The 22,269-nt window shown below is 53.6% G+C and overlaps 2 protein-coding genes across 4 annotated transcripts in view; both read left to right on the top strand.

Moving 5' to 3' along the window:
• The window catches only part of HAAO (3-hydroxyanthranilate 3,4-dioxygenase), a 16,734-nt gene extending 3,849 nt beyond the window's left edge, over positions 1 to 12,885 (top strand). For 2 of the 3 annotated variants that reach the window (XM_014538455.1, XM_005864758.2), the window contains 9 exons: positions 1,399 to 1,477; positions 6,109 to 6,192; positions 6,488 to 6,594; positions 9,269 to 9,358; positions 9,737 to 9,780; positions 10,051 to 10,196; positions 11,762 to 11,830; positions 11,998 to 12,080; positions 12,184 to 12,885. In XM_014538455.1, the coding sequence (XP_014393941.1) occupies positions 1,399 to 1,477; positions 6,109 to 6,192; positions 6,488 to 6,594; positions 9,269 to 9,358; positions 9,737 to 9,780; positions 10,051 to 10,196; positions 11,762 to 11,830; positions 11,998 to 12,080; positions 12,184 to 12,262 (781 nt within the window). In that variant the 3' untranslated portion in view covers positions 12,263 to 12,885. The remainder of the gene's footprint in view (positions 1 to 1,398; positions 1,478 to 6,108; positions 6,193 to 6,487; positions 6,595 to 9,268; positions 9,359 to 9,736; positions 9,781 to 10,050; positions 10,197 to 11,761; positions 11,831 to 11,997; positions 12,081 to 12,183) is intronic. The other variant, XM_014538456.1, reaches the window with a different exon arrangement.
• A 1,579-nt stretch (positions 12,886 to 14,464) lies between these two features.
• OXER1 (oxoeicosanoid (OXE) receptor 1) lies at positions 14,465 to 16,774 on the top strand. The gene is given in 2 exon segments (XM_005864757.2): positions 14,465 to 16,297; positions 16,300 to 16,774. Coding segments are annotated over 2 exon segments (1,038 nt in total). The 5' UTR covers positions 14,465 to 15,315; the 3' UTR covers positions 16,356 to 16,774.
• The last annotated feature ends 5,495 nt before the right edge of the window (positions 16,775 to 22,269 follow it).

Below are 22,269 nucleotides of genomic sequence, written 5' to 3'. Positions count from 1 at the left end.
AGCCGCATGTGGCTCGCGAGCCGCAGTTTGCCAACCACTGCTCTAGCCTATGAATTTGGGGTGGTGGGAGGCAGGACATATGAAGCTGCTGGAAGGTTTTGAGCAGAGGAAGGACATGATCTTGGCTTATGCATTCTGACTGATGGGTTAGAATAGTTCTCGAGTGGGCTCATTCAAGAACTTCCCATATGTACCTAGATCAGCGATTTTCAACCGGTGCGCCACAAGAATTGTTAAAACATGCAGTATCTGACTATTTAGTCAGGGGCACTGACCTCTTTTCCCTTAGATTGTCAAATAAAAAAAAGAAAAACATCAATAGCCATCCAGTGTGAATAAATCAAAATTATACCTATTTTTTGTCAGATCAGCAAAAAAATATATATGTTTTGGTGTGCCACAGAATTTTAGTAATTAAATTATTTGTGCCATGAGATGAAAAAGATTGAAAATTGCTGTCCTAGATTATATCTCAGAAAAGATGACTAAAAAAGAAAAATAATTTCCTGGGCTCTCTGGCACCCTTCGGGCCAAGACCAAACTCTTTGGCTGAGCTCTCAAGGCCTAGAGTGACTTGGTCCCCCATCCTGATCCAGTCTTTGCTCCATCGCTCCCCAAGACCGCTCCCGCGGCACCAGGACCTGGTCGCAGGGCCCTGTACCAGTTTCCCCTCCACATCTTACAGCAGGTGCCTCACAGCGTTAGCCCAGCAGTGTTGGGGAAAGAGATAGTCTCTTAATCAGACAACTCAGGGGAGGGGAGGTAGATAAGGGTCATTTTACCCCTACAGGAAGCGGGACCTCCAGTTTGCTCTCCTGTACTTAGAGATCTTGAGTACAGCCCAGTCATCCTGATTGAAGAAGAGATAGATCCACCACCACGCCACTCCCCGTCCTGGGTCAGAGGATGTGGGGGATGCGCACAGAGGGACATGCCCCCCACACACTAATATACCAAGCCACAGATACAGCAAGACGCATTTACAGTTTCAGACACACACGGGCACCCTGGGATGAAAGTAGATGGGGACAAACCTCAAAAACTGACAGGGACAGCCCTAGCTGGTTTGGTTCAGTGGATAGAGTGTTGGCCTGCGGACTGAAGGGTCCCTGGTTGAATTTCTGTCAAGGGCATGTGCCCTGGTTGCAGACTCGATCCCTGGTGGGGGTTGTGCAGGGGGCAGCCCATCAGTGATTCTCTCTCATCATTGATATTTCTATCTCCCTCTCCCTTCCTCTCTGAAATTAATAAAATAATAATAATTTTTTAAAAAACTGACAGAGACAATGATGCAGAACAGCTCTGTTACCCTTCCCAGGTGTGCCCAGGCTCCCTCCAGGCCCCTCCTGTCCTCTCCCAGGAGCTGGTTCAGCACCTTTCCCTTCTCCTCCACTGCAGGCATAAGGAGCAGCTCAAAGTCATGTTCATCGGGGGCCCCAACATCAGGAAGGACTACCACATCGAGGAGGGTGAGGAGGTAGGTCTGCAGACTGCCCCTCCCCTGACCCAGCCCCAGGGCAAGGGGACATTTCCCAAGCCAGGACCAGAGCCTATGGACAGGAGACGGGTGGTCAGATGGCTGAGGGTGAAGGGGGCTCAAAGGAAATCACAGTGCAATACTGCTGCCTGGGAGGTGTGGGCACCCAGTGCCCCCTTTGACAGCTCCATCCTCAGAAAGAGCCCACCCTCTGCAGGTATGAGAGGCTCCAGCTGTTAGCATCACCCCCTGGACACAGGGCCTGATGGGATGCCCTGAATCCTCCTTCCAAGCCCGAATATGCAAGATTAGCTTCCAAAAATGAGACCCAAGTGCTGAGAAGGAACTGGGTGCTCCACTCTGGCCCCAGGAGCCAAGTTCTCTGGGAAGGGTTGAGCTGGGAGGCCCCTCCTAATCTAGGACCTACATCAGTTGCTAGTAAGGGGAAGGAAGTGGGGCGGGGGGAGGGAGCGGGGGGAGGATTTGCAATTTGCCCTGAACACCCTTTTGTACCTTGAATTTTGGACTGTTTCTGTGATGCCTTCCCCAAAGTAAATAAACAACAGTAAAAATTTAAGAGAAAAAGATGGGGCCTCTTAAGGAAGGACACAGATGGGACCCCAGTTATCAGAATGTCTGCTGGCAAAGGATCACTATGGGGCCCCCTACCTATCATTTTTGGGGCCTGGCCCTGGGGTTCAAGATCCAGAGTCCAGCTTAGTCTCCAGCCTTCACCCCCACTGCTGGCAGCCCTGCCACAGCTCGGGGCTGAAGGGAACACAGGAGAATCACTCACTGGGCAAATATTTGCTGAGCACCGAATGTGGGGGGGGGGGCAGTGGGGTGAGGATCCAGCAGGCAGAGCCGGCCAGGCCCTCACCTGTCACACTTCCAGGTCCTGCACCTCCCCCGGACACAACTTCTCACATCACATCTCACTGGAGACCATTTTCTTCTGTAGAAAAAAAAAACAGGAAAATCCAAAACTGCAGAGAGAAGATGGGATTGGGTGGGAGTGGCCATGGTGGCCAAGGTCTCTCCTGCCCGCCTCAGGACACCTCCCCCATCTTGTCTTCCAGAGGCTTCCACTCCGTTAACCCTGGTCTCAATGCCCACCTCTCTGTCTCCCTCCCTTCTTGCCCCCTATCACCTCTGCACCACACCCCACCTTGGGGTCTCCCTGAGCTGCTCTGATGGATGGGTGCCCACTTAGGGACCAGGCCAAGACCTGACTTAGCTGGGAGACTGACAGATGAGGAGGACTGGCCTGAGCAGGTGTCCCCACTCTGGGTTTGTGACAGCTTGATTTAGGGTCCAGACTCCTTCCTGGTGAGAGAAGGGGAGTCACCGAGCCAAACTTTCCTCCACGCTGAGCTCAGGCCTCAGCAACAGCCCCTCAGGGGCCCAGGCTCACCCACCACTCATATTCCATTTACCCCAGGCCTTCTCTTTCGGCTCGGGTGCCAAGGGGCCTGGGCTGGGAATGTGCCAACCTGGGTGGGAATCTGACTCCCCCTAACCATGTGATCTTGGACAGGCCACATCACATCACTGTCTGAGCCCGTTTCCTTGTGGCTCCTGGGGACACTGCCCCTGCCTGGTGGAGGGAGTCAGTGTCTGTGGAGTGTATGCATAGAGCCCGGCACAGTAGGTGCTTAGGATGCATCGGTTCTCTGCACCCTCAGCTGCTCTCCCGCCTATTCTGCCTGTAAGGCCTTTCCAGGCACCAGAGGCCTGATTCAATTCAGTATCTGCCCACAGGGATCGTTAATCCTCCAGCCAGCACCAGGCCCCAAACATCATTTACTTCCAATGAAGCATAATTCCTTTTGGATCGCCCAGGGCTGTGTGAGATTTTCTGCTGTTCTGGATCTGCACCTCTGCTCCAGGCCAGGCCTGTCCCTCATCACAAGGCAGCTTCTGGGCAGAGAGACAAGACTGAGGAAAATTCCACTTCCTTTCTGGGTTTTGGTTTGATGGCTACTAATACCTTTCACCTGCCTGCACAGGGTTTGAATGTGGCCCAGACCAGACCCCTACCCCACCCCAGCTGCCCCTGATATTCGCAGGGCCTAAGGGCTATGGCCACTCTCTGGGCCCTTCCTTCTTCCTCCCTACCGTGAAAGGACCCCCCTACACACACACACACACACACACACACACACACACACACGGGCTTCCTCCCAGCTGGGGGGACGGGGCGGGTAGGATGACGGGGAGTTGCAGAATTTCCCCTAACAGACCTTGGGAAGTTTTTTCTTATTTGTTTTAAATAACTTGCATGGGTTATTTTTAATATAAAAGTAAATATTGTTTATTGTAAGAAAACATGGGGGGAAATATGAAATGTATACCTCATTCATAATCCCACCACTCAGGGAATCCCTACATCAATCCCTACACTGCCTGCATTTACACATGTATGGTCACATAATTAGGATCCTGCTGGGTGTAATTTTGAATCTTGCTTTAACATGATAACTTTAGCATTTTCTATTTTTCCACCTTACTAACAGTTACTTAAAAATAGTTTTTTGTGGTTTTTAAAAATGTTTGCTGATTTTTGTTTTAGAGAGAGGAAGAGAGAGAGAGAGAGAGAGAGAGAGATTGGTTGCTTCCTGCACACTCCGTGACTGGGGATCTAACCCACAACCCTGGGTATGTGCCCTGACTGGGAATTGAACCCGCCACCTTTTGATGTATGGAAGGATGCTCCAACCAATTGAGCCACATTGGCCAGGGCTCAAAAATAGTTTTTAATGGCTGCATAATGTCCATATTTTGACTCTATCATAAAATAGTGACATGTCCCCTGTTACTACTGTTCACATTATTTTCCTGTTCCCGCCATCGCTGGAGGTCTGTGAGCGCTGACTCCGTGGTTTGTACATTGTGTGCAGCGTCCCAGGCAGCAACATTCTGAGTAGATGCTGTCATTTTATAGATGAGGAAACAGAGGCACAGGAAGGCAAACTGAACGGACCAAGGGCACGAGGTGACCTGGCTGAGCTGAGGGCCAGGTGACGATGAATCCATGCTTTTAACTACCATGTGCTGTGATGACGCAGCCATGTATGCCCAACATGAACAAGGTGCATTACTGACCGACTACAGCCACCTGCCTAGAGATGCAATTACTTGCTCAGGAGGTGACCACTGTCCTGGTTCATCCTGGACATCATTGGTTTCAGCACTGAAGGTCCTATATCCTAAGAACCCCCTCTGGCCACCTTACAGGGGTGTGAACTGAGAAGGCTCTTCCTGCCCGTTGCCAAATGTCCTTCAGAGGCGTGTGTCAACTTGTCCCTCATGACAGACTGCAAAGCCACATTTCTCTAGTTTCATTTCTCTACTTTCTCTGAGCGTGGCTTGATTTCACTCTCTCTTTTTTTGTTGTTGTTTTTTGCTTCTTGTTTTTTGTTAATCCTCACCTGAGGATATTTTTCCCATTGATTTTAGAGAGATTAAAAGGAAGGAGAAGAGAGAGAGAGAGAGAAAAACATCAATGTGAGAGAGACACATGGATTGGTTGCCTCCCACACTCGCCCCAACCCGGGACTGGGGATCAAGCCTGCACTGAGGTATGAGCCCTTAACCTAATCAAACCCATGACCCTTCAGGCCTCGGGCTGAAACTCTGACCATTGAGCCAAACCAGCTAAGGCTGATTTCTCTTAGTAGAAGCTGTAACAAGGATCTCTATCTCCTCTAACTCCTTACATCATCATCATCATCATCATCATCATCATCATTCTTATTATTAATACCCCTAAACTATTTGACAGGGGCCTTTAACACCCATACAATGTGTGACTGATAGAGAAAAAATGTGTCTGCCTCCTCCTCCCAGCTCCATGGGGTGATCTCAGTAAACACATGAATTAGGGACTTAGGATAGAATAGGGAAGATGCAGTAGCAGCCCCCTAGCTCCATCCCGGGGAGCTAGCAGGAGGTGAGTACTGCCATCCCCCACAACCTTCAACCCACCCCAGCTTCCAGCATCATTGAGTCCACCAATTACACAGGCAACTTCCTGAGGGATTTGGACAGGCACAGCCCTGCCCCGTGCCAGGGCATCACGGTGGCCAGAGGAGCCAGCTCGGGCTCCAGAACTACTAGTCTATGCAGACTCGGCTCCAAATTGTGGCTCCAGGACTAACTGTGATCTTGGACGAGTTGCTTTACTCTCTGAGCCTCAGTCTTCTTTTTCCTTTTCTGTACAATGGGGCTAATACCAGTTTGGGAGGTTGTAGAGATTTCTGATCATGTACAGGAAAGTGCTTGCACAGCCCCTGACGCACAGCCAGGGGGTCCTCCTTACCTGGCTGAAGGGTCATTGAATTCTCCAGCGAGCATCTCAGCCAGCCTCTTGCCCCAAGCCACACACCAGCTGTTGCATCCTGGGTACTTTGGTCATCACTTGCATGTCAAGATGTGATCCCTGTGTCACTAGCACTACTGTCTGTGGCCTGTGTCAGGGGAGACTGGGGCCTCCGGGCAGCAGTGACAGAGCTGCTCATAAACTCCAAGGACTTCAGGAACTTTCTCAGGGTTCCCAGTGAGAAATCAGGCCAAAACCCTGGAAGAAGTGATGGGGAGGGTCTGAGCCTATCTGCTGTCCTGTTCCACAGGTGTTTTACCAGCTGCAGGGCGACATGGTCCTCCAAGTCCTGGAGCGAGGGAAACACCGGGATGTGGTCATCCGGCAGGGAGAGGTGAGGCGGGGCCCAGGGGCTGGGTGCTGAAGGGTCACCGGAACAGGAACCTATGGGGTCCACTCATTCTGGCTTTGGTCAAGGTCTTGTCCTCCTGCCCTCATGCCCACTGGACCTGCCCCGACCCCCTCTCCTCTCTGGGCTGCCCTATCCTCAGCACAGCCCATTTCCTCCCCTTCACTGTGGGCTGGGCTGGAACCTGTGGGTCAGTCGGAGGCCCCGGATGCAGCAGGCACTGACTGAGGACCCTGTGGGGGGATTGAGCCTTACTGACACCTCGTCCCCGCCACTGCAGATATTCCTCCTGCCCGCTGGGATCCCCCACTCTCCACAGAGGTTTGCCAACACGGTGGGGCTGGTGATTGAGCGGAGGCGGCTGAAAACCGAGCTAGATGGGCTCAGGTAAATGGGGGTCTGAGGCAGACATGGGGCGGGAGGGATAGGCAAGCAGCTGGGAAAGAATCGGATAGCTCACGACAGCTCTTCCTGGCCATCGAGCAGGAATGAGGAGGCAGTGGGGATCCTGTATTTGCCGGTTGGTAGGGAGAGATTAGGGTAGGTGCTGGGGTGGGTTTGATGATGGAGCTGGTAGGATGTTCTCTGGGACCCTCTGGTTGCCCAGGCAGCCCAGACCTCCGGCTGGGACCAGAGCCTGTGCTTTCTGTACTGCCGTCTGTTGGGGGTGGGGTGGCTGCCAAAGTCAGGCCCACCCGGCCCAGGGCAGCTCGGAACACTGCTGCTTCTCCAGCCTCTGTCCCCAGAGGCACCGGCCAGCGCACTCCTCTGCCGGTGTCTCTGCCCTGACTCACTCCACAACCAGCACTAACATTTGTATAACTCTTGCTATGGGTCGGGCGCCCGCCTAAGCGCTTTATGTGTATTTATTCATTTCATTCACACAATGATCCCCCGGGGCAGGTGTCGTTACCAGCTGTACTTTACAGGTGACGAGACTGGGCCCGGGGAAGTTGCGTTTACTGGAAGATGGCAGAGCTGGCATGATAAATACAAAGTCAGGGCCAGGACAGTCAGGATAGGGGTGGGAGTCAACCAGCTCGGTGCTGAGACGGGCACTGTTTCCAGAGCTGGGTTCCAGTTTGGTTCTGACAGTCACCCAGTCATTATCCTCCGAAAGGAGGGCGCAGCCTGTGGCTCAGGGGACACAGATTTTTTTTTGTGGGGGTGGGACACAGATTTTGGGAGGGGGCACAGATTTTTACAAAAGCTAAACTACGTTTTGTATGTTTTAACTAAGAAAATTTAAAATTCCCAACAAGTTACTAACATCTGCTATAATGCACATTTTTTTAGTTTTTGTTAATCCTCACCTGAGGACATTTTTGTTTTTGTTAATCCTCACCTGAGGACATTTTTGTTTTTGTTAATCCTCACCTGAAGAGATTTTTTTTCCCATTGATTTTTAGCGAGAGTGGAAGGGAGAGGGAGAGAAAGATGGTGTGAGAGACACATCGATTTGTTGCCTTCCACACGCGCCCCAACCGGGGCCGGAGACTGAGCCTGCAACCGAGGTACGTGCTCTTGACCAGAATCAACCCCAAAACCCTTCAGTCCACAAGCCAAACCAGCTAGGCCATAGTAGACATTTTTTAAATGCTCCCCTTTTTTTCTAATTACCAAAACCATACACATTCATTCTGGGAATCAGGAAAAGTACACGAAATCATGAACAAAATTAAAATGACCTGTCAGGGACAGGGTGAATGTTATGGTGTGTGAATGATATCTCAAAACAAACAAGCAAACGAGCAACAATAATAAAGAGAACACACACAAAAATTGTCATCCCACCAATTAAACCTAACTAAGTGCTTAACTTTCCATCTTGACTTTTTTTCTCTGCGTCTCTGCACCTCCCAACATCGCAGTCTTATTGCGAACATAGGTTTGAATTTTGCTTTTTATACAAAATCTCATGAGTATTTCTTATACTTTTAAATTCTTTTTAAAAAACACCATGTTAATGACTGCACACTGATCATATTAACAGTCTGTGGTAGAAGCAGATGCCTGGCCTTAAACTCTAAAAGAAATTTTCCCCTTGGGGCTTGATCGAGGGAGTCTTTAGTGATGGGGGGGATGGTTTCCTCAATAACATTTTTACAGCAAATTCAATAACAGATTTCATCTGGCTGCTTTGACCTTTAATAAAAGCCAGGGACTCCGCATTAAAATTCCACTCTGAAGGCAATTTCTGGATGACATCACGGGCCCGTTGTGAAGCTTTGTGGTGGCCAACTCCATCCCAGGATAGAACTTAGGGTGCCGGGTCGGGGGTGCACTGTGTCTGTAAGCAGGACCACTGCCCTTTGGGGGAAGAGCAGGCAGAGCTGGCCTGGCCCCGGGAGCTGAGCCTGGGGATTAGGCATTCAGTCAACAGACCTGCTGTGCACACAGGGGCCTGAGGCACGGCCCTGTCTGCCAGGTGCTCCTCAGGCCAGCTCCCCAGGCCGCGCTGGGGCTTGGGTGGGCTTCAGGGAGTCCACTAGAGGCTACGTGCACATGCACCTGACCTTCCTCCCAGGAAGAGATCCAGCCCTTTGCTCCAGCTCTCAAAGGCATCCATAAAAGGAAAAGGATTTCTGTCTGCGAGGCATCTTCCACATGCTGGTTCCTTAAGGTCCCATGAGCTCTGACCTAGAGCGCCAGCAGGCAGGCCCCGGATTCAGCTCTGCCTCAGCTTCTGCTTTGGGAATCATGAAGACACTTGTCATTGATGCTCTCTGTGCTTCGAAGTCTGTCTCTAGTCTGTCCTGCTTCTGCCGTGTAATCCCTGCCGAACTGCCAGCTTCTCTGAGCCTCAGAGTTCTGTCCACTTTGTAACTTGTCAAGTTTGGGGAAGTAGGAAGAGCTATGTGAATGGGGTGGGGAACAGCCCTGTCACTTTGGGGTGCACACTGCTGCTGGGAGAGCCAACTGTGGCCACTGGGTTGCACTAACAGGGTGAATGCAGCAGAGCCAGGCAGGCCCAGAAGTCAGCGCGCAGAGCTGGGCCCGAGGGAGGCGACCCTGAGGCTGCCCAGATGGGAAACTGGTCACCCATCCTTTGCTCTGGCAGGTACTACGTAGGAAACACCACGGATGTCCTGTTTGAGAAGTGGTTCTACTGCGAGGACCTCGGCACACAGCTGGCCCCCATCATCCAGGAGTGAGGCCCAGCCCAGCCCAGCCCAGCCCAGCACCGCATTCTCCTGAGGCCCCGTGCTCTGGCTGGGGGGGCAGCCCCTCTGAGAAGTGCTCCACGGAGCACCTGCCAGCCTGGAGCGGTCGGATTCAGGGAGAAAGTTTACCTCTCATAGGGAGGAGACCCCCTTGGGGAGGAAAGGAGGCTGCTCCATGGGCCTGGAAGGGAGCAGGTGGTGGATATGAGTCATATGAGGGCTCCACATGTATGTGTGGCCTAGAGTGTATGTGTGTGTGTGTGTGTGTGTGTGTGTGTGTGTGTGTGTGTGTGTGTGCACATGTCTCTCACTGACCTCTCAGTTGGGAAAGCTGGTCCCTCTCCCCCTCCCCTATGTCCCTGCAGATTCTTCAGCTCTGAGCAGCACAGGACAGGAAAGCCCATCCCTGGTGAGACCACAGGAACTGCCTTCCTCTCTCCTCCCTCCCCCCTTTCCCAGAGCAGGATGGGGCTCGGCCCAGGGTGCTAGGGAGTTCCCTTTTGAGTCCTCTGCCCAGTACTCAAGGTACAGGAAGATGGCACCAAATGGTGCCCCCCATACAGCTGCTGGGTCCTTGGGCCCATTCCCGCAATTGAGAGCTGGGGCCCCTGGGAACTGGGTCTGCTGGGCTGGGAGGGCTGGGCCAGAGGACACTGACCACAGCTGGGCTGTGGTGCAGACCAGCTGCTCATGGACACGCCGTTCCCCCTGAGCACACGATCCGTCATGGAGCCCATGTCCTTGGAGGCCTGGCTGGCTGGCCACCGCAGGGAGCTGCAGGGGGGCGCATCCCTCAACCTGTTTGGGGACACCTATGAGACCCAGGTAATGCAGCCCTGGGCCACCCAGGGCATCTACCCAGCAGCCCAGGAAATGGGAACCACACACACACACACACACACACACACACACACACGCACACACACTTCGGAGCTTATAGACATGGGCATTGGCCTTCCTGTTTCTTCCCTGACTCCAAAAATGATGTTTTTGCTATGAGTAGAGGCCTGCGGAGGCTATGTGGACCCAAGCAATTCTTTCTTTGCCTTCAGAGTGGGGTGCGGCCTCATCCAGTGATAGGTTTCTAGGGTCTGGGGTTACACCCCTGCTCGGAATTCACACACACTTCGGAGCTTATAGACATGGGCATTGGCCTTCCTGTTTCTTCCCTGACTCCAAAAATGATGTTTTTGCTATGAGTAGAGGCCTGCGGAGGCTATGTGGACCCAAGCAATTCTTTCTTTGCCTTCAGAGTGGGGTGCGGCCTCATCCAGTGATAGGTTTCTAGGGTCTGGGGTTACACCCCTGCTCGGAATTCCTGAGCCTTTGGCCAGTCACAGCGTTGGGAGTTGGAAGGGAGAAAGGTGTTTGGAGGTGAGGGTCGGGTGGAAAGGCACACCGAGACCCAAACAAAGCCAGGGCAGGGGAGTGGGGGCCACAGGCATGATTGCTAGATGGTCAGAGTAGCAGGCGGTGCTCGGGTCCTGGCGGTCTCCTGGGGTAGGCAAGGTTCAGGGACATCCTGGGGACAACAGAGCTTCACCCAAGCATTGAAGACGGGGGATGATGAGGCCAGAGTGCTGCTTTAGAAAGACCACTGTACCCTGTGTGGAGCGGGATCAGGAGGGCGAGTGTGGAGGCAAGGAGACCTGCCAGAAGGCTTGTGCTCGCTTGTGCTTCACAGTTTCTACTGGCACATCCTTGCAGTTTGAATTAGAGCACTCACCCACCCCGCCTCCCAGAGAGACGCTCACTGGATACAGACCTGCCTTAGTTTAGCAGGGCTGTGAGAGCAGGCACAGCCACAAAGCCCCTGCCACCATCATGGCAGCGTCATTCAGTGCTGACCTGGTCGCAAGGCCTTGCCTTCCACCTTTCTCACCCCTACTCCCACCTGCTTCAGTTTATACCAACAAATACCTACTGAGTCCCCCAGGCTGATGCAGATCACAGAGGCTCAGCCTCCCTCTCGCTCATCCCCTCCCACCTCCCTCCTGCTCCTTAGGCCAGAATTTCAGAGTAAGGGAGGTGGGCGCCCCTTGGGGAACTGTGTATGTGGGCTACATGGGTCTGCACTATGCCGTGCACATGTGTGTGCCCCTGCGGGTATTCCTGTGGGCCAGCAATAGTTGTGACGGGCTACAGAGGGACCCGATGTGCATGTGTGTATGGAGGGCAGACATGTGTGGTCCCGAATGGCAGGTGGGCAGCTCCCATCATGATGGAGGCAGCAGGGCAGCCTTCTCTCCAAGTCCTGGTCTTTGCATCACACAGGGGGAGATGAGGCTGTACTGCAGGCCCCGCCCCTGGCCCACACAAGCCTGGTGTCTGGGGGCCAGGTTTAAGGGGGCGGGAAGGAAGCACCAAAAAGATCTGTCACTTCCCACCAGGTGATCGTCCATGGACAAGGCAGCAGCAAAGGCTGGAAGCAGAACGTGGACATGTGGCTGTGGCAGCTGGCAAGTGGGGTCCGCAGGAGAGGGTGGCACAACCTCTTGCCCTTGGGGACCAGGCTGCTCCTGGGCCTTGTGCTCCCCGGGCCTCCTTGCCAAGGCCGACTCAGGACTCTCAGACAGCTGTTGGGGCTGGGTAGCCTCCATTTGATTCTCCTGCTCTTCTCCCCCAGGAGGGCTCCTCTGTGGTGACCATGGGGGGACAGCACCTGAGCCTGACCCCCGATGAAAGCCTCCTGGTGCCAGCCAGGACTGAGTGAGTCTGCTGGGAGGCCTTTCCCCAGCTGTGGGACTCCCTCCTTCCCTGGGATCCGTAGGGCCCAGCCTTGCCTCACCCCTGCCCACCTGTGTCTCCACAGGTACTCCTGGGAGCGAGGGCAAGGCTCTGTGGCCTTGGCTGTGACTCAAGACCCTGCCCGCAAGAAGCCCCTGGGGTGATCGTCCTGCTGCATGTGCACAGCGCCACCCCTGCCGAAACTACTTCTTTCCCGGCCCCCACTGCTTCTCAGTCTACTGCTGCTGAGTGCCTCGGCGGCCCCTCCCCCCACCGGGCCCTGGACATCATTGTCTTTCATCCTCCTCCGGTCCTCATCCTCTCGTCCCAGACTCTCCCCCTCTCCTCTACAGCCCTCAGCCCCCTGCCCCACACAGTTCGGTCAGGTGGTCTGTCCCTGAGTCTGGGCTGCCTCTCCGTCTCTCTGTCCTCACAGCCTCAGTTCACTACTTGTCTGCCACCCAGAAGGCCCTCAATAAAGGCTTCCTGGTGGATGAGCGCCCGTGGGTCTGCAAGGACACAGGCTGTGGTCGATGGCTGACCCCATGTGCTCACGTGACTGTAATCTGCAGTGTTCATGCACCGGGTGACTGTGAAGGGTGTCCCTGCTTGTAGAGGGGCTTTCATCACTGTGCCTGTGGCCTGGTCCACATGGGCCAGGTGTTTGTCCTGGAGGCACAGAGAATGTTGTCTCTCTGCCTCTTTCTCACGTATTTTCTTAACATAATTTTTAAAATAGCATCAGTTAGGTTTTTCCTCCCAATAACAGGAGTGATTTCTGCTAGTTGTAGAAAATACAGAAATACATAAAATTCCACCCCAAGAGTTAACCCGTCTTAATACATGAAGACTGTGATGAGCCCATAGAGGGCAGGTCTAAGAGGAGCTTGGCAGTCCTCCGCCCCCTGCTCCCCTGCTGTTTACAGGTGCCCTCTCCAAAGACAAGGCTCCTGGGCCTGCTCTGGGGTCAGGAGTGCTGGCAGCCCCAGAAGCAGCAGTGGGTAGAAATGAAACAGGAAACCTGTAGAGGGAGATCTTGTCTTCCTGGGGCTTCAATGAGACGTCGATGAGGGGTCTCAGGTGGGGGTAACTGAAGGTGGCGCTGGACGGAGCACGTCCCTGGTTAGAGTCAAAGCTTCCTGTGGAAAACCGGGGGTCTGAGCCCTGCCTTCTCCATGCCAGCCTGGTGGCTCACTGCTTTGGTTCATTCCACGGAAGAACAGAGAAGAGCCTGGCTTCGCAGAAGGGGCTTCTGGCCCTGAGGGATAGAAGGACCTTTACCCACCTCTCTATTCCCAAGGGCTTTCCTCTCCTGAAAGCAAAGAAAAAACATCCCCAGCCTCCCCAACACTTGCAAGCAGCCCACGGCAGTGAGGGCAGAGGCCTGGCACACGCCGGGGCTGCAGCCATGTGTGGCTCTGTGCGAAAGCCAGGGAAACACAGGAATGTCTCAGGGAGGCCCCTGGGAGGGTACAGGTGGCCAGGAGAAGAGGGAGTTCTCCCTAGTGCCTAATCCAAAACAAAAAATAATGAAAATTAGATGTTCTGTTTTTCTGAACACTAGCTCTGTGCCAGGGAATTCCCTAGAAGTTTTTACATACATTGTCTTACTTAATCCTCACAACTCCCTAGGAAGGCGGTAGCACTGCTTTAAAGATGAGGCTCAGAGAAGTTTAGAAAGCAGGCAGCTCTGTTTCCAACCATGGCCTGTCTGCATTCAGAATTAAGGCTGGTGGTCTCACCACCGTGCACCCTGCAGTGGCACGCAGCCTGACTGCCCTTGGCCTTGGCCAGGCAGAAGTCCAGGTCAGGGGGATCTGTGGGAGAGGAGCCAGTGGCCACGATGCCTAAAACCCAGAGGCCTAGGCAGAGTTGGCAGCACATGGCACACTGCTGACCACAGTCAGTTGGCCAGGGTGGGTGCCAGGGCCTGGAACCTGCAACCACAGCCTCCCGTGGTGCTGTCCCAGGTTATCAGGAGCCCTAGGCTCTCGTCTCTGCCCTCAGGCCTGGCCACATGGGCTCATGAGAACACCTGACAGTGGGATAGCAGGACCTGTACCTGGTCCAAAGCCAGCCGCAGCCTCCCACTCCCCTCTCCTCTGCGGATGCTGGGTGGAGGCGGAGTGGAGTAGACAGTGGACAGGGAGACTCCAGTACAGTGGGTCCTTGACTTACGAGTCTCCCCGACTAACGAGTTTTTCGAGATACGATTTTTTGCTTTGAGTTACGAGCTAAAATTCGGGTTATGAGCCAGCTTCAGATACCCCACCGCTGGTTGGTGCAGCGAACGTCACAGTGAACGCCACAACATCAGCCCAGCATCACGTGTCTCACTCATTCACTTTAAGATTTGACATACAAGTAATTTGAGTTACGAGCTCTGTCACGGAACAAATTAAACTCGTAAGTCAAGGCCCCACTGTATTCCCAGGATTGTTCTGCTCGGGGGAGAAGCCCCCAGGTCCCCAGGTCACGGCAGGGGAGTCTTCTGCCTGTGGGATGTGCTTCATTATGTACTTGGACGTGGGGCCATCACAGACTTTGGAGTCATCAGGAATCTGGAAGTAACTACAGCAGCTGGCAGGGCATAAGGGGGCTGGTTCCACAGGCCATGCTCACTTCACTGTCAGGTGTATGGGAGCCCCACCTCCCTCTCTCAGCACAACATCCTGTTGGGCCCTAGTCCCTTCACCAGAGCTGTGGGGGAAGGGAGACGGCTGCCCAGCCTGTAATTGTGATGGAGGGTGGGGGTTGTACAGGTCGGTCTGCATGATCCTAAGAGCTATGGGTTTCCAGGACCAGCTTCTGCCTTCAGCAAGCAGGTGTCTGACCACCCAGAGCCACATACACTCTCCCCACCTCACCCCAGGTGGGACTTCCTCACACCTCAGGGTCTCCCTGGGCCTCCATCTCACCCCTGCTGAGCCTTGTTTCCTCCTCTGACAGGGGCAGCACAGATGCCCCCTCCAGGCTGGGTTCAGAGACCCGGGGAGGGGCATCAGCCAGTGTGGGAAGGGGAGGGAGGGAGGGCCGGGGGTTCCTCTTTGCTATCAAACAGGAACACTGGGTGTTTCTCAGTGGCTTCGAGGATACCGACGAAAACCCCAGAATACTGAGTCATTGTGGTGGCAGCTGATAGAGAGCACTCATCCCTGCACCCTCCTAGAAGCAGAAAGACTGGACACTTCTCTCAGCTCCGTGGCCCAAGCAGCACATGGAATTTCATAACCTGAGCGCTCCCTCGCCGCCCTGCCTCCCAGCCTCTTCCCCAAAGGTGGCCGCGTTCCTGGCGCCAGTCCTGGGCGTGGAGTTCATCCTGGGCCTGCTGGGGAACAGCCTGGCCCTCTTCATCTTCTGCGTGCACACGCGGCCCTGGTCCTCCAACGTGGTGTTCTTGGTCAGCCTGGTGGCGGCGGACTTTCTCCTGATCGTCAGCCTGCCCCTGCGCGTGGACTACTACTTCTACCAGGAGACCTGGCGATTCGGGCCCACGGCCTGCAAGGCCAACCTCTTCATGCTGTCGGCCAACCGCTCGGCCAGCGTCGTCTTCCTCACGGCCATCGCGCTCAACCGCTACCTGAAGGTGGTGTGGCCGCACCACGCGCTGAGCCGGGCCTCGGGGCGCACAGCCGCCGGGGTGGCCGGGGGGCTCTGGGGGGGCATCCTGTTGCTCAACGGGCACCTGCTTCTGATCACCTCTCAGGGGAAGTTCTGCCTCAGCTACCAACTGGGCATGAGCCCTTGGGCCGGGCACCACTGGCACCAAGCGCTGTTCGTCTTGGAATTCTTCCTGACATTTGCGCTCATCCTCTTCGCCATCGTGAGCATCGGGCTGACCATTCGGCGCCGGGGCCTGGGCGGGCAGGCGGGCCCGCGGCGGGCCCTGCGCATGCTGGCCGCGGTGGCGGCCGTCTACACCATCTGCTTCCTGCCCAGCGTCCTCTTTGGCCTGGCGTCCATCGTGGCCTTCCGCCTGCACGCCTGCCGCGCCCTGGACCTCTGCTCGCAGCTCTTCCACGGCTCCCTGGCCTTCACCTACCTCAACAGCGTCCTGGACCCCGTGCTCTACTGCTTCTCCAGCCCCAGCTTCTTCCGCCAGTGCAAGGCCCTGCTGGGCCTCGGCCAGGGCTCACAGGACCCAGCCAGCGATGAGAGCTCCAGCCAGCCCCCCACCCGCCTCCAGGAGGCCTCCAGAAGGTAGAGGCCCCGGGGAAGCTGCAGGCGCAGGGCTCCCTGGAGGTCTCGTTGGAGTGAGGGACTAGGGTCTGCGGCAGTGGGGAGCCTGGCTTGGAGGGACAAGGTCACTCCTGGACTGTTGCCAGCAGAGACTGCCACAACCAACTGGACAAGGGACATCTGCAGGAGCCAGGTGGGTGGCAGGGAGAGAAACAGGCTTGGCCTCACCGAGACGTGTGTCCCTGGTGCCATCCCGAGGGCAGGAGGAGTCAGATGGCAGGTGGGGACGGCAGGGGCTGCAGGGGCTGCCCAATCCCGCCGGGTCGGAGCTGATGGCTGAGAGCAGCTGCGTTTTCTCGCTTGTCCCTTTCAATAAGAATAAACTTCCTTTTGAAAATGCAAGCCTATCTTGGCTGTTCTAAAGAAACCTGAATAAATGTCTTTGGGTCCACCCAGTCCTGGCATCAGTAGGGTTCGAAGGGAATGCCCCCAAGGTGAAGGGAAACTCTGGGGAAATGTGGGGAAGCCATCCAGGGTGCCATGCTTCTACACAACTCAGAAGTGTCCTCAGGATCATGGGAGGGCACCCCTGCTGAACCCCCGGGAGGCCCTACAGCCCTGCTGGGCCCCCGGGATGTCCCACAGCCATGCTAGGCCCCTGAGAGGTCTCTGGTCCTCTCTGGCCTTCAGCTTCCCTTCTACAATCCCTGAGGTCTTGCCCAAAGCAGCAAGGACCAGGCCCTGCCCTGCTCTCCCCTGAGACCATGTGGAGGTCACCACCTCCACCCAGTCCAGGCTCCTGGCTCACTTCCAGCTCCCCCCCCCCCCCAGGCTTTCTTCAGCCCCAAGTACACGACCATGGCCCTGACCCTGGCCCTACGGGACAGGACTGGGGTGAGGGCCGGGGCCTCAGGGTCACCAGCGCTGGCTCACAGCTCTCCCCGAAGATCATCTTGCCCACCTCTACCCCTTTCTGTTCTATTCAATATGCCAGTGGTGTCTGAGACCATCTGGGCTACTTCATCTGGTGGCCTGGGTTTCTCAGGTACAGGTGTGTAACCTGGCATGAATCGGGGTTTTGCTCTTTTTTTGGAGAAAGGGATAGTGGTTGTCCCTAGTGTCCAAAGGGGAAGTCACAGGGTGGGGACATAGCCTTCAAGGCTCCCAAAGGACTACTTAGAGGTCATTAAAGCCCCAAAGATGTATCTCCCGGCCCCTTCCATCTCCCCATGTGTCCCCAGCCCTGACCACCTCAGAACAACAAACACCTCCCGAAACACACACGTGCCTTCCTGCTGGGGAGATGGAAGGGGCCGGGACTGGTTCTCCACTTATCACCCCAGACAAGGGCTTCTAGGCCTCGAGTACAGGGACCAAATCCTCTCTCCCTGTTTCCTTAGGAGTTTAATCCACTCAGTCCAACCCTCTCATATCATGGACAGGGATGCTTTTCCACCTCAGGAATGGAGGCCAAAGCACTGGCTGTCCCCCACGCCCCAGGAGGGAGGCATCCAGGAACAGTGTGGATGTTGGGGTGGGAGATGGAGAGAACGTGTCCAGAGGAGGGCGGTGGCTGAGGGACAATGGGTGGAACCGATATTGGAACCCATTTCCTCAATGTATAGCTAATCCTCTTACCCTTTCTGAAAAGTTACCAGGAGCTCTTAGAACCTCATAGATATAAGAACCCAGCCCAAGGATAGAAAGGGGTGTGCCACCTGGGCCCTCCAAGCTGTCTCCTTGTGTTTCTCTGTCCCCCAGGGCCTCCTGCTCCACTCCTCCACTCTTGTTGCTGCCTTTTTCTCCCTGGTAGTGCCTCTCCCAGGGATGCCTCTCCTCTCCATCTTCTGCCACCACGGAGACAAGCGGGCCAAGCCTGGACCAGCTCAGTTTTGGCCTGAGGTTTGGAATTTCCAAGTCAGACACTTTTATGAACGGGTCGAATGCTCCTGGAGGCTGGGGACTGAGCACTTTCTCATGGAGCCCCACCCCGGGGCATACTGCCAGAGCATGAGTGAGGGAAAAAAATATGATCCAATTAATTTCCTCTCTAGGTGATAATGTTTTTTGTTGTTTTTTTTTGCGGGGGGGGGGGGGGGGGGGGGAGTGAGAAAAGATGGGGGAGGAAGCAGGCTGTTGAAGTGCAGGATTTTCTACAAATGGGAGGGCAATGCCCGAGGTAGTATAAAGTGAGCTGAAGGCAGGGTGAATACAGACCCCATTTCTACATTCGGGTTCCAAATAGCACAAGGTCCCTGGGTGGGCTGTCTACTCGGAGTGGATTTTGAACAGTGCCTTCTCTCTCCTCTTGCTCTGAATGTAACCTGCTGTCACTCTGAGGGACAAGCAAATGGCATCCATGACTCTGCTCCTGGGACTCTTGTACGGAGGGATAGCAAGCGGGACTGGGTTGATGGGCCTGTGGCCACTAATCATCCAGCATTTACAGGGCATCCACCAGTAGCCAGACACTAAGCTACAAAGACAGACAGTAAACTCTGACCTTGAGCCCTCCAGGCCAAGCCTGGGAGAGACAGACCTGCAAATAGATCAAATGCACCCCAAGCCAGGATAATCCAGGGCATCTGAGGGAGCAATGCACCTGAGAGCACAGACAGAGCTAACTCTGCCCAGGTGTCAGTGAGGTAATGCGTGGGGGGCTGAATCCTGGAGGATGAGGAAAATAGTGAAGGGAACAGCATCCCTGACGTGGGGAAGAGCATGAACAAGGGCACAGAGCTGTGAGAAGACTCAGTGTGCAGAGAGGGGTGAAGAGATCACTGAGGCAGGAAAGGAGGAGGCCTAGGCACAGAGTTAGGAGACAGGACAGGCAGGCTGGGCCCTGCAAGCTCAGGAGCCTGGGTTGGCCCCAAGACGATCAATATGGCAGGAAGGAGAATATGTGTGAGGTTTTTAGAAATCAAAGAGGACCAGTTTGGCATCTTGATCAGTCAACTCTGGTAACACTGTGCACAGACTGGTGGGGGGTGTGGGCGTCGACCTAAGTAGGAAACAGTCTGTATTCCAAGCAAGGACCTGAATAAAGGCAGTGGGGGAGACTGTGAAGGGGCAACAATGAGGCACAGTCTAGGTAAAGAAGACAAGTTGGAGGGGCTTGGAGGGCCTCCAGGTAAACATGTTCCGTAACCACTCAGGCTGGAAGTAGGATTTCAGAATCTTCCTCTTACTAATTCGGAATTGAGCTTAAGGGGACGGATGGGGTCACCTGGGAAAAGAGCAAAGAAGACTATAAGAATCATCCTATTTAAAAAATCTCCACAAGTAAGACACATAGAGGAAGACCCGTAAAATGCCCAGAAGAAACCTCTAATTGGAAGAAAACCAGGGATTTTGCAGTAAGAACATAAACAGGGCAAGGCAATCTCTCTGCTCAAGTATAGAGATTGCCCATTAAAAAGAACAGAATGGAGACACCCTTTATGAGGGTAAAAGCCAAACATAAAATACCCAGACAGGCTGCAAAGTGCTTCGTGAAAGAATAAAGCATTTTCCAAAACTCCTAATTGCATGCTGAAGAAAGCTGATCTGAGAACAAAAGGATGTGCCCCGGCCAGCGTGGCTCAGTGGTTGAGCACCGACCTATAAACCAGAAGGTCATAGTTCAAATCCAGTCAGGGCGCATGCCCAGGTTGCGGGCTTGATCCCCAGTAGGGGTTGTGCAGGAGGCAGCTGATCAGTGACTCTTTCTTATCATTGATGTTTCTGTCTCTCATTCCCTCTCCCTTCATCTCTGAAATCAATAAAAAAATATTTTTAAAAAATGAAAACAAAAGCGTGTGTCTGACAGTCTGCTCAAGCATCTTGGATTGAAAACCTGGGTTAACAACCCATTGTCTGGTACTATTAACACAAGCTTTTTAAGAAGTGATAGACTGGCCCTAACTGGTCTGACTCAGTGGATAGGGCATCAGCTCTCAGACTGAAGGGTCCCAGGTTCAATTCCAGTCAAGGGCACATACCTTGGTTGCAGGTTCCCTGGCCCTGGTCACGGTGGGTGCAGGAGGCAACCAATTGATGTGTCTCTCTCACATTGATATTTCTGTCAGACTCTCCCTCTCCCTTCCATTCTCTAAAAATCAATGGAAAAATATCCTCGGGTGAGGATTAACAAAAACAAAGTGATAGACTGTCTTTTGTGTAAAATTTAATAATATGTAAAACATGTTCTGTATTGATTATAGATTCATAGATATGTATTGTGTAAAATCATGCATTGGGATGATAAACACCAAATTAAAGAGAGTGCTTGCTTGTGAGACGGGGGAACAAGGGAAGGGGGTTCACAGGTGACTACCACTGTATCTGAAATTATCTTTGTAAAAAAATCTGGAAAAAGTAACTATGAGCAGTATCTGAATGTTACTTAGCTTTTCTCTGGGTAGAGAATGAAGGGGTCGGTGTCATGAACAAAGAAAAGTAATATGATGACAATAGCTTCAAATGCTCCAGAAAGTTCAAGTGCGATGACTGAAAACAGTGTTGGGTTTGGCAATTAGGTCACTAATGCCTTTATCGACAGCAATTTCAGTGAGTGGCTGGGAGTAGGGGCAGAATGGAAGCCATAAAGTACGATAATGGGTTGAGATATTAATGAGATTTGAAGCAATGGAGACAACTCTTCCCTTTTCCAAATGTGCCTGCCAGCAAAGGGAGATACGCCAATAGCTTCAGGCAAAGCTAAGTAGAGGACAGAAGTTGTGGTGGTTTGATTGTTCTGTTGTTGTGTTGACTAGATGGAGAAATTTAAATCCAGTGGTGGAAGAAGGGAGAGAAGGTGAAAATGAGGGGAGAGGGAAGAAAATGATGATAGAACAAAAACAAACACTCTGTCCCAGGCCCTGTACTAAGCACTGTACGATTTATTTAGTCCTATGAGGTAGATACCATTATCCTAACTTACAGATGGAAAGACTGAGGCAGAGAGAGGTTGAATAACTTGCCCAAGGTCATATAGCTAGTGAGTGACAGCCTGGTCTGAGTCAGGACATTCTACTGCAAGGGGGGGTCAGGGAGGGATGGATTCAGCATGTGGGTGCCAGAAGGGTCCTCTAGAGGCCCGGGGGTCCCTCCTTGGGTTGTTAGAAAGGCACTATTACATACAGAGGGCCTTGGGCGGAGGGGAAGACAGGTGAAGGGATTCTTAGATGACTTGGCTCTCGGTGTGTGAGGGCTTAGGGAGTGACAAAGGACTGGAATAGCTGGTTCTGAAAATAAGAACACAAGCTCCTGACCCGCTAGCCTGCGTGGCTCAGTGATTGAGTGTCGATGTATGAACCAGGTCACAGTTTGATTCCTGGTCAGGGCACATGCCCAGGTTGCAGGCTCGATCCCCAGTGTGGGGTATACAGGAGACAGCCGATCAGTGATTCTCATCATTGATGTTTCTCTCTCTCCCCCTCTTCCTTCCTCTCTGAAATCAATAAAAACTTTTTTTAAAAGATAACAAGCTCCTAGCATACATATAAAAGGGCCACTAAGCAAGCAGCACAAAGGTACTTGGGGAGTCAGCACCCACAGCTATGGGGCAGCAACAGCCCCTGCAGGTCGCATGGTTTCCCCCAGTGAACCCTGCAGTTCAGGAGCAAGAGTGGAACAAGTAGGAGGTAAAACTTAGCCAGAAGAAACCTCCTGAGGAAGTGTGACCTTAACAAACCCAGTCTCGGCAATGGAACTTAAGGTTGGTACACCTTGGCAGGGAGGGCCTGGGACACTCTGAGCTCTACAGATCAGCTTCCAGAAAGAAGGAAGTATTCAAGTCAGGATAAAAAGTCTAAATAAAATGACACCAAGAACCACGGGCACCTTAGGGATTCCATGGAGGGGGGGCTGCTGTGTTCGACCTTGAGGGCTCCCTCTGCTTCACAGAGCCTTCCCTGACCACCGGTCCAGCCTCACTGAGCCCTCTATCCCGGAACTCCTCCAAGTACTGGCACAGCCCAAGGTACAAGCTTCTCTGTTCTCCAGTAACCTC

The sequence above is a fragment of the Myotis brandtii genome, unplaced genomic scaffold (genome assembly GCF_000412655.1).
Source record: "Myotis brandtii unplaced genomic scaffold, ASM41265v1 scaffold191, whole genome shotgun sequence".
Classification (NCBI taxonomy): Eukaryota; Metazoa; Chordata; class Mammalia; order Chiroptera; family Vespertilionidae; genus Myotis; species Myotis brandtii.
The sequence above is the reverse complement of the archived record's forward strand: the minus strand, read 5'-3'. Positions and strand labels throughout refer to the sequence as shown.